The 12,264-nt window shown below is 40.6% G+C and overlaps 2 protein-coding genes across 2 annotated transcripts in view; both read right to left on the bottom strand.

Annotated features, from left to right (window-relative positions):
• Positions 1–3,344: 3,344 nt before the first annotated feature.
• LOC308096771 (ammonium transporter Rh type B-like) lies at positions 3,345–5,335 on the bottom strand (the record flags this gene model as incomplete). The annotated part of the gene is made up of 2 exons (XM_080444221.1): positions 3,345–4,727; positions 5,141–5,335. 2 exons carry the CDS (start codon positions 5,333–5,335, stop codon positions 3,459–3,461), a joined length of 1,464 nt encoding a protein of 487 aa, XP_080300347.1. The 3' UTR covers positions 3,345–3,458.
• Positions 5,336–10,217: 4,882 nt separating this feature from the next.
• Positions 10,218–12,264, bottom strand: part of LOC308097444 (solute carrier family 12 member 5-like) — a gene marked incomplete at both ends in the record, with an annotated part of 28,158 nt that continues 26,111 nt past the window's right edge. The window contains one exon of the mRNA XM_080445202.1: positions 10,218–10,309. Within this exon, the coding sequence (XP_080301328.1) occupies positions 10,218–10,309 (92 nt within the window). The remainder of the gene's footprint in view (positions 10,310–12,264) is intronic.

Raw genomic sequence — 12,264 nt, forward strand, 5'->3', positions numbered from 1 at the left:
ATAGAGCCTGTACCTCCATATAAACTATATAGTTGATGTGTTGGTTTGTTTTGTTTAGTGATATGATAGTCGTTCTCAAACTGGTAGTTCTCAAACCTTTTAATTTCAAGGACCCATGACTCCAAGAGAGTTAGAGAGAACCACTGGCTTATGATGATATCTCAGGGTTATTGACTATGAAATGAGTAGTCGATTGATTATCCAAAATGGCAGATCTACAAGCCACACACTTCACCACAAGAAGCCACTACAAGACACAACGCTTGGCATTGTGAGTTTGTAGATCGGCTATTTTTGCTATTTTGGTTACGACACCTTTGTACAACGAAGTATAAAAATGAAGTGCTAATCAGACAAATCAATTCAGTGGAATATAAAAGAAATTGAATATTTTTGCATGAATTCATTGATATATATAATATTTTTTAGGTATATATATATTTTTTTAAATGTGCTGGTCGATTATTTGATTAATCGAAAAAGTAATCAATAGAACAATCGCTAAGAAAATACTGGATAGCTAGAGCTATATTCTAAACTAACAAAACCGTGTTCCGTATCTGTGTTTCCGTGACTGGAGGAAGTTGTCCTGCCCCACCACCCTAGTTATAAAACCTCACACACACATCGCGCATAAAATATATAACTTTAATTCACCAAGGAAATATAAAAGAAGATTGTGTTAAAAAATAGTTTTTTCTCATCCCAGGACAGTACAGTATTTTCAACTGGTGCTGGTTTGGAAGTAATTGCAAACACTGTGAGAGGTGGACAGAGTGGAAGAAGAGGACCAACTGTGTGGTTGTAAATGCTGTACTGTGGAGTTGATGTTCCACAGACATACATCTGGTTCTTTCTAGCACTAGTGTTATACTGGTGGCGGCAGTAGGATTCGAACCCATATGCCCCTGAAGAGACTGGAGCCCTCTCTGGGTCCCTGCCACCAATCCAGACTGGCACGGGCCGGGGACCCGGAGCAACAGGGGGCGGCTGAAGCTTAGTAGGTAAAGAGGAAGTCTGGTAATCAGAAATTCACTTTTTTCTGATTACTTTTGCCTCTCAGCGAAGTGTCCTGTGTCAAAGTGTCCCTGAGCAAAGTGTCAAAGTGTCCCTATGCATCTGCTTGGTGGAATATATGGTTTTAATATATAACTTTTGCAACCTTTTTATTTTTATATGTACCTTGTTGTCCTTGTCACATCTGTAAAACCACTGTTGTAAATGTCTTTTTGTACACAGGGCACCATTGAAAAAGAGACCCTGGTCTCAATGGATTTCCCTGAAATAAAGGTTTCAATCAATCAATCATGAGCAAGACACTTAACCCTTAAATCACACTCATAATAAACATCTAAGCAGTCATAAGCTAAAGCTGAAACAGAATTTCCCCCACGGGACTAAGTCTACAAATACAAAATCAAATCCGAAAAGAGCCTGCCCTGCTTCAAAGCCCAGTTTCAGTCCGAGGTGGAAAGTCTGGTGACGCAAGGTTACAGTTTCAGCCCTTTCACTGGCCCTGGCTGCCCCTGTATCAGTTTCGCCTCCCCCCACTCCTGCCCCAGTCTTGGCCCAAGCCCCCTTTTCATCCCCCACTCCTAGCAATACTAGCACAGAGGCCCACTAAACTGCCATGTGCCTGTCAGAGAATGAACAGCAAACCACCTGAAAGAATTTGTGTTAAGTTGATTTATTATGGATGGACTGAGAAGTCACTGTATGGTAGTGTTTTGTTGGTGTTGTTTTTGTTATTTTGCCATGTTATGGCACATGGTGGTAGTGTGGTTACTGAGGTTCCTGTTTTAGTGAAGGGTCAAACATCATAGGTGTCCAAGGTCTAGTGAGGGTTCAAACGTCATATAATGAGGTTTCAACAAACTTGCAAATGTGAGTAGAATACAAATTTATATACAATAATACTATTCAACACAAAGCAATGCTTTGATCTGAAACACTGCAATTATATCTTACTGACTTTAGAAAAGCTCAATATTGAGTGTAATAAGACAGACAGATGAGTGACAGCTATCTTACTACTACAGATGATAAGAACGTTACTGCTACTGCATATGTATAATGGTCTGTATTCAAAATAGCTGGTAAATAGATTATACCATTTCAGCATGAAGTATTTGAAATGTAAAGTCTCTAAGCATAATATATGCATGCATAAATTACTCAAATAATAGTTATGAAAGGTAGGGTAAGTGATTTGTTTTGGTAACAAAAAGGTTAAAGCTCTATTATCTGATAGTAATTATTGCTATCCACAAGTTTCCTAGGCTGTGTGGGCATCATCAGAAAAGAGTACCCATTTATCAGCTTCAATTTTATAGTGTTCCATTCCAGTTGTGTCTGCTCATTTCTTTGTGTCATCACTTCCAATTTCACTTGTTTATCCTATATTCTGTGTGAGGTTTCTATCCTGATTGGATAAAATTGGTATCCCGACCTGAAAATGTATTTTCTGTGTCCTTAAAGAGCTGGAAAGACATGGAGACTCCTGTTACTGAACAAACCCTCTATAACAATGATTAATATCAGAATATAAAACTAACTAACACTTATTTTAACACAAGAATATCGCTTACTCTTCCTTTACAATAATTAATTATGAATTCAAGAATGAATCTGAAAATTAACCAAAACCACTCTTGTACTGACAGTTAATCTAATAAAGCAGCAGTAGATGACTTCTGAGGGAAAAAAGAGTGGTCTTGTTCAGAGTAAATATGCAGACCACCACAAAGTGTTTTTTGAGACTGGTCTCAAAGTAATACAGTGCTATCACAATGTTATCAATAAATATACAACACACGTTGATTAGATCATTGTTAATTACCTGACTTGGGGCTCAATAAAGGTTTAGTTTATCTTATCTTATCCTAATTAACTAAAGCATATCATCAAATCGAAGGTAGAATACGTTGTTATTAATACATGTTCAAGAAGCTATACATATACATACAGTATCAGTCAACAGCATAAGTGCAGGTGTCATCAATATGTCCGTACACGTGGCAAAGACTTGGTCTCGTCCATGGAAAATTTTAGATTTTCTTTTTTACACACCATTATAATGTTCTTATTTTGATCATAAGACCAAATTACTGAATGTCAGTCTCCAGGTTTTCTTCAGAATATGTATGACACTGATTTACTACGTTTACAGATTTACAGTGGTTATAAAACAACAACAAAAAGTACTAGTGGTTCTCAAAAGTTTTATTTGCAAGGACCCCCTTAACTCTGAGAGTGTACAAATGGAACCAAATGGACCCGTAAGGGTCCATTTGGTTCCATTTGTACACTCTCAGACCTGCACTCTTTTTTGTACACTCTTACAGACCTGCTATGGTCATTCAGGGCTTGCTCTTTATGTGTTTCTGGTAATATTATTGTCCACTCCTTTTGTATGTCTGTGGCAAAAATAGAATTTTGATCAAAATGTCCACCACAAGTCAGCATGGCGATGACCCCTGCAGCAGTGATGTACATCCGTTAGCAGGATCCTCTGTTGCGACTGTGCTTTTGAAATTAGCCGGTGAATTGTAGTCAGGCGGAACGTCGAAAAACAGCTCGTCATCGAAACACAGTTCGTCTGATGGTGATGCTAGATAGGGCAGCTTCAACACAAAGCCTGTGAGGATGCCTCCCAGTGCTGCTATAGCTATGGTAGCAGCGATGGCTGCTACCTGGTAGAGAGCCTGCTCCCGTGCGGTCCTCCCCAAGCCCGCCTGTAGAGCAGGAATCAGCTTCTGCAGCTCCAGCAGCTTGGGGTCCCCTGCCATAGGCGCTCTGTGGGCAAAGATCTCATACATACTGGGGCCGTACACCTCCTCCGAGGCCGTCAGGATGGCACATATCCCCGCGGCGCAAGATATAAGTCCGGTAAGGCCGTGCAGGTTGTGTATTCCACACTGGTCCTGGATCCTGAGACGCCGAGCCAAGAACGGGCTCAGGTACCTGTAACCCAGCATGCAAGCGGTGCAGCCCAGCATGCCCAGCCCGTACGCACCGGCTGGGGATATCATCATGTCGACGGACGCCCCCACTGTCACGCCGCCTGCCAGGGTGACGTTCTGCACGTCCGCCATGGTGAGCTTGCCGTTTCTGTTCAGCATGGCGGAGAGGGCGAACGCGGTGAGCGTGGACGAGCTGAGGGCGATGAAGGTGTGCACGATGGCCCGGTGCTGGTCGTCCCCTTTCAGCGCCAGTGCCGAGTTAAAGGAGGGCCAGAAGACCCACAGGAACAAGGTCCCCATCACAGACAAGATGTCCGACTGGTAGCTGGTGCACTCCTTGGCGTGGCCTTCGTTCAGACCGGGCCTGTACAGGACGAACGTGACGCCCAGGCCAAAGTAACATGCAAACAGGTGGATCAAAATAGACCCTCCGGCGTCTGTGATTTTGAGATACTTCAACACGGCCCATTCCGTGACCGCGAAGACGGGGACCTCCAGCAGAGCCATGACCAGCAGCTGCACGGGACTGGTCTTCCCCAGCACGGCCCCGAAGGAGATCAACACCACAGCGCAGGCAAACTCTGCGTTGATGAGGTTGACCACCCCGAGGTGGATCTTACCGTCCTGGCTGAACTGGAGGTAGCCCTGCACCAGAATGGCCCACTGGGTGGCGAACGTGGCCGTGAGGAAGTTGAACACCATCCCCCCGAATCCGTAGAGACGGAAGAAGGCCAGGAGGCACCCGAAGCCGATGAATATCATGACCTGTGTGTGTCAGAGATGGGACGATGATAGTTATTATCGTTTATCGTGATAAAGAAACGCTCACAATAATCATATCGCAGAGATTTTAATTAATCGTGAAATTGTCCTCCGTCATACACTAGGATGAATTAGCTTTTGTTGAGCTAGCTGCAAATTCAGTACTACTTAAACCCTCTATACTTGATAAGACGGACGTTTAAAGAGCACATTTGCAATATGGTACGCTCTTATTTCACTCTACACAAATCAATTCGCCCAAAAATGGCAGATCTACAAGCTCACAACGCATTCCCCCCAGAATAGGGATGCTGGGGGGTTCAAATTGTTAACAAAAGTGGCATTTTAAGTTGTAAGCATATTTTGATTAATTATTTTGCCACAACAATTGTGACGTGTAATTTTCATATCACTACCTGTATGTCAGCGAAGAAGGGGTAGTCTCTGTACACCGCATTGTCCATGGGGTTGGTCTCGTTGGTCTGCAGTTTGGCGTCGGTGTGCTCATCATACGTGACGAAGGTATAATAGAGGGCGAGAAAGAGCACCTCTGTGACGAGGACGAGCGCAGGTAGCCTCACTCGAAGGCTGGTGGAATTCTGCTTCTTCATCCTGCTCTTGCAAAAAAATAAACCACGTTGCTTTGCTTCCTCTCTCCCGTTCTAGTTATCTCTGCTCACACAGCACCCAGATAAGAAGGTCGAAGGCGTCTGGTTGAGCTCGATCCTCGAAGAGGAGTCCTGCTACTTGTACTTTGGCCTATATTATAAGCCATATATATAAGCCACACAGTTCTGACTGACTGACTCAAAGTAGTTCTGTCACTAGGCTATGTCACAACCTGACCCCAATGGCAATAAAATAATAATGTCACGCGAAAACAAAGGGTGTCTATACAGCTGACACTAGCATCCTCTTTACAGGCGACAAGGCTACATTGTGTTAGGTTTGTGTGCATATAAACTCAAAACTAAAATACAAACATGTGCACCTTCTTGCAGAGAAATATTGCATCAGTGAAAACGTGCAGGCCTATTATGAATTGTTAATCTGCAGAATAGTCGTGTCATTGTTTTCAACATGTTTTCAGCATGAGAACCGTATGTGACAACAAGACAGAAAGGCTACATTGTGTGAGAATAGTATGCCTTTTACTTATAAGGCATACTCATGTATATAGTACAGAATAAACATGCACCTTCTTGCCCAACAAGGTTTAATATTGTGTCAGTGAGAACATATATAGGGCCTGTGAATGGTTAATGTAGGGAATAGTGGGTCACGGTGCATGTCAGGTGAGGACCCAGGCAGGCAGGTCAAGTCCAGTATTTATTAAAAACAGCAGGTTTACATCAGGTGAGGAGGCAAACAGCAGGACATACAAAGGAAAGAACTCACAGTACTTGGATCTGGCAACATGTGTGCAGAATGAGTCCAGTATATGTAGGCTACAGGTGATGCGAGGTTAGGCAGAGACAGACAGAGCAGTGTTGATTTTGACAGCATATTTTGAATCAGTTTTAGTCATAGTCTTTTGATTTTTTTTTTTAGTTTTAGTCATATTTTAGTAATCTGAAAAGTTTTAGTTTTAGTCTAATATCATAAGAATTTAGTCGACTAAATCTACAGTTGATTTAGTCGACTAAAATGTATTTTGGCGGTGCCTTGATGGCGTCGTAATGGTTGATTTTACACTTGGTTGTGCGCTGAAAATAGCCGATCTACAAGCTCACAACGCGTCGCGCTGCGGCGCGTTGTGAGCTTGTAGATCTGCTATTTTCAGAGTGCAACACCAGAGCGCGCGACCAAACAAAATGACTTGTCTTTTAGTTCTACTGGATCTCTTCTCCACTAGTCCCCTCCCTGACATAATAGTCTAGTTTTTATTTGTTGACAAAATTGTCAATATATTTAGTCATAGTTTTAGTCATCATAGCTTAGCTTTTATTTAGTTTTCGTCAGTGAAAAAAGGTAGTCGACGAACATTTTTCGTCATAGTTTTAGTCGACGAAATCAACACTGACACAGAGACAGAGAGAGAGAAATAGACAGGTGGAGAGACAGAACGTGACATTTTATTTTGTGGCGTTGTAGGCAAAATGGAAAATGTGCATTGACCAAGGGCTGAGGCCCTGTGGCATGCGTGTGTGGGTTAGATTAGGGTCCCATGCATGCGCTGTAATAATTTTTTTCATAGGATGAGCGTTAGTCAGGGGTGCAAAAGGTACTCAGATGTTTTTTACTTAAGTAAAAGTAGCAATACCACAATGTAGAAATACTTTGTTACAAGTCAAAGTCCTGTATTCAAAATTATTATTGGCATCAAAATATATTTAAAGTGACAAAAGTACTCAATATGCAGACGGTCCCATTTCACACATTTTCAAAACATGTCAAAATCTTTCGAACATAGCAGATGTACAGATGTAAGTTTTGAAAAATCCATTACATCAATCAGATCTGATTTTATGTGAGCTTGTAGATATGCTATTTTCTCAAGAATAGGGATTCTAGGGTTCAAGTGTTAGCCTTTGGAGGAAAAGGTAAAAGGACCCAGTCAAGGGCAAGTGCAAAATGACATATTCACACATATCTACGGTAGAAATGGAAACAGATTTTGTTGACAGAGGTATGCACTGTGCACTGTGCAATCTTTCTGGTTAAAAATGATATCATGTTGTGATGAGGAGCACTGTCTATGATACAATCACTGAGTTTACTGATAACACAGCAACGGCTCTTCAACTAAATTATCTCAGTCTAGACACTTTTAGAGTTCCACAGATTACATGAACGCATGACACTAAAGTAAAACAACAGCTTACAGTAATATTGTCAAATATTCGCTCTAATATTCTCTGCAGGTCCAAGTACTCTAAAATCGCACCCTATTAAACTCTTATATTTTAATATGGTGCCACCTGTTCAATAGGTGTTAATGGTGCTCCTCTGACAGATTGTATTTCACAACCAATATGGCTTAATCTGCTTGGCATCGATTCAACTTCAAACACCTTTATCATTACACTTGTTTGAAGAGTGATATGAGGTTGCAACAGGTGTGACATTGGCCCTATTCTGTAGATTAAGTCACCTACATATCCCATTGTATGTGACGCTATCAGCTGGACAGACTTTGATATTGCTGTTCTCCTAAAACACATTATCACATGCCAACAATGGCCTACTATGTACCACTCATCTTCTCTGACCACAATATAATGTACTATAAAGTTTGTTTCATAAAAGTTTGTTTTTATGGTGATGGCCTCTGACTGAAATATCATGTCTGATTCTATAGTTATACTATGAACCTTCTGAGCTTGACTAGGACTTGTGTGAAACCCTTTGCAAACTCTGGGTTTGCAAAACTTTATATCTAACTGCTCCTTGTCACACTTAACATGCTTCATTTGGCCTACCTATCTCTTTGTTTGATCAAAATAAGATATTCATGAGATAGATGTATTCGTAAAATAGATTGAAAAACTCTGATATTGTTAAGTTTGTATGTACGAAGTCATACAGTATGTTTTTATTTACAATTAAAATGTCCAAGGCAAAACTATGAATCTAATAAAGACACAACATGAAACAAAGCCATACAAAACACAACAAAACAGGAAGGTAGTCTGCAGGATACTCTAACTTCATACATGAAGATAAACACACATTGATAGATACGCACTTTATAGTATATTATCAGATCACAGTGAAATGCTCCTTTGGAGCAACACGAAACCTTTGAGCCATTATTGTATGATGACAATGGAACAACCCGGGGTCTAACTGAAGATGATTACAATGGAATAACGGGTCCAACTGAAGATGATTACAATGTAATAACGGGTCCAACTGAAGATGCCAAGTTCATTCACAGTTGAATGTACTGAGCTCAATTTGAGGTGTAAAGATGTAGAGCCCTTTGTCAAACCTAAATAAATAGATTAAGCATCTGGAAATGACAACTAAGACAACGTATTCAAATAAAATAAAATACAATTCTGGACTAAATTCTGGGAGTAAATTCCCTTATTAAACAGAACAAGGCTTAATTAGTCTTGATTTTATACTTATTTAACAAATACAAGGTCAGTATCAAACCCCTTTTTCTCTGTACATGTATCACATTGCGATCGCATCGATTTGGCAAAAATAATTGTACAGCTGAACAGTCGCAGACAGAAATAGCCTGAACTTGATTAGAAGAAGAATATATTCAGATCAATCTCCTAAAATGTGCTTGTGTGTGCTCCATGACGCATTTCCAACTATTGTATTTAGAAAACAATGAAGTGTAATCCCTGTAGGCTCTGGTCACAGACTGCAGAATGCTGGTAGTAATGTGTACATATCAGGTGATCAATCAGGTGATTTATCAATGTAAACTACTTACAAAGTTCAACACATGGGGTCAAAGCAAGGTATAGTTCATGTTATTGTAGCATAGTTTTTTTGTTCAGCTCATGCAGGCAGCTGTGTTGCTAATCTGACCTCCATGACCTGACAGTGTGTGCTTGTACTGACTGGTTGAATTATTGATATTATGTTTCTGAAGATTCTTTATGAGACACAAACACAGACATTTCAATTAACAGATGAACAAATGAATGAATAAATAAATAAACCAATAAATAAATAAATAGATAAATAAATAATAGAAAATGGCAGCAAATGATAAAGAACAGCCAATAATCCCTCATTTTTCCAATAAACGTCAGCCCTTAGCAAATAAAGTTAAAGACAAGTATAAATTCATATTCATCCTCACACTGTCGTACCATGAGAAAAGATTTTGTGACAAACACACATTATTATTGCAATATATACAAACATTTATGAAATATATTTCAATTTACTCTTATATTAGTTTGTGCGCATATTTCCACAATGCAGAGGCAAATTATATAACCTAAAAATATATATACGTATTTAAACCACTTTCAATATGTATTATTCTTTTCAAAAGCAAAAAATAGAACACGCAGTGCAAATCCAGATGATTATGCGACAACAAGGTGGGGTAGGGGTGAAGGTGATTGGAGAGACAGAGTGGCTTAAGTCAGTGTTTCCCAAATAGTGAGTCGGGGACCCATTTTTGGGTCGCAGACCCATTTTTATAGGTCACGTGTAAGTATCCCTTTTTTTCCTTTTCTACTTTTTGTTTACATAATATACTTATACAATTAAAATGTTGTTCATGAATTAAAAAACGAATTCAAACATTTTTCAAAATAATTTCTTAAATGAATAAAATAATCCATAAAAAGTAGTGAAGAAAGCAGCTTGTAGATGGGCTATTTTCACTCGTTTCGGTCCCTGGGAGACATCAAATCTCTCTTTACAGGGTGGGTCAGGTGAAGGTGATTGGATGGACAGGGTGGGTCAGGTGATGGTGATTGGATGGACAGGGTGGGTCAGGTGAAGGTGATTGGATGGACAGGGTGGGTCAGGTGAAGGTGATTGGATGACACATTCTTTGTGGGCGGGTCTTCAGGAGTAAATGGTGATGACCTCACGTCCTCCTCCACGCACCAAGAGGACCCGGTTGAGACCCTCGGTGAGGACCTCCAGGAACTCCATGTCTGAGACGCACAGTCACAGTCAAAGAACAGAACTCTACTGCCCCTTATATCATCAGCTACGTAAAAAAATAAAATACGTGTAAAAACCTAGATTTGATATGGTTAAGTGACGCAGAGAGACTTCGTATGGATTTTTGAACATAAGATATAGAGTACAGAAGTCCTGACGTCACTCGTTCATCCCCTGGGTCGTAAAAGTAATTTCTCCATGGAGAATAACATTGGGTCATCTTAGAATCGTTATTAAGCATAGACCTTATTGTCTGTCTGTTGAACAAATGAATAGAGTCTACTGTTTCTAAAATTTATATTTCTACCAAAGTCTTTTTCTAAAAAACTGTCGTAAAAAATCAAGAAAATGTTCTAAAAATATTTTGTAAAAGAATTTAAAAGATGAAGTGTTGTCTTTTGATAAAATGTTTATTAAGTCTTGGTACCGCCCCTGATCACCAGGTGGGGCTTGTAACCAAAATCATCCATTTCTGTATAAAAAGAGGTCATTTCCTGCTTTCTTGTTTATACTTGAAAAAGACCGAAAGGGTCGAAACATCGTATCATCAGCTGTTTTGTTTGAATAAAACCTGGAGCACGAAAGTGAGTTGCGAGCCCTATCTTTGTCTCAGGTCATCTTAGAATCGTCTCATATAAGAATTGAGGTTCAAAAATAAACAAACTGTTTCGGCGATATGGTCAGGCAGGTAGCTCTGTATCGTTTATGGTAGTCAGTCACTCATATTTGATACAGTCCGTTTCTGGATGAAATTTAACTAATTCGGCGGAACTAAAGTTAGTGTGTTCTCACCATCAGTTGATGCTTCATATCCATAAGAGTGAAATCGCCGCGGGATCATTTGTTAATTTTTGGAACACAGTTCTTATTTCCCGCGATATTAAACACGTCTATGGGAATTCAGAACGAGGGGAAAAAAACGCGACCCAGGTAGGATGTGTAAATTACGTCAGACTTCGGTGCTCTATTCGCACTTGCAGAATATTTAGAGAAAGCATGGGACAAACTGACAAAGAAAACATATATGTGATGGATATTTATTTTTAGTTTTTGGGTATTAAGCAAATATTTTCTTTTTTACTTGTGCTGTTTCCAGGAAGTGAATGTGATATTGTTTATTAATGTTTTTGGTGTAAATGGTGCATTCATATGGTGCTTTTATACAAAGCGCTTTACATAGATTGTGCATTACATTCACCCATTCACACACACATTCACACACCGACGGCAGAGGAAACCATGCAAGGCACCAACCTGCTCATCGGGAGCAATTAGGGGTTCAGCGTCTTGCTCAAGGACACTTCGACACCAACTCTTCTGGGGGAGCCCGGGATCAAACTGGAAACCTCACAGCTTCCATCCGGCCGCTCTACCGGCCACTCTACCCCTGAGCCACTGCCGCCCCTAGAAAATGGTGTCTTATAATCCGGTAGACTGCCCCAACGCTCCTGATTTCGTGTATAGAGGGGCGGGTGTATAGAGCCGGCGAGAGACTGCGCCTGATCCCATTGGTTCACCGATCTGTCCGTCAACCCCCGCCCCGTTAACGCAACATTACGAGCGACGCCCACTGCACTCTGGTTGGTTGGGAAGTGAAACACTTCCTCATACCGAGTACACCGACGGGCTGGGCCAGGCTTTTATTTTTTAGCAAAACTAAACAATAAAAGCCTGGAGATCGAGGCTAATAATCCGGTAAGGGATGGGTCTTATGACAAGACACGAAAATAAAAATGCATTCATTCATTCATTCATTCATAAGACACTGCGTGGGTGGTACAGTGGCACAGTGGAACTGCTGATTCCCCAAGTGGCCGCTCTACCTCCTGAGCCACTGGTGCCCCAGCGGAACTGTAGAAATCTTTCCACGTTCAAAAGAAACTGGAGCATTATTACACACTGCTACTGCAGTAGGCTATGTGTGAATGGTGATAAAATACTGAAT

Source organism: Gymnoscopelus braueri (assembly GCF_963280865.1).
Source record: "Gymnoscopelus braueri genome assembly, chromosome: 12".
In the NCBI taxonomy this organism is placed as follows: domain Eukaryota; kingdom Metazoa; phylum Chordata; class Actinopteri; order Myctophiformes; family Myctophidae; genus Gymnoscopelus; species Gymnoscopelus braueri.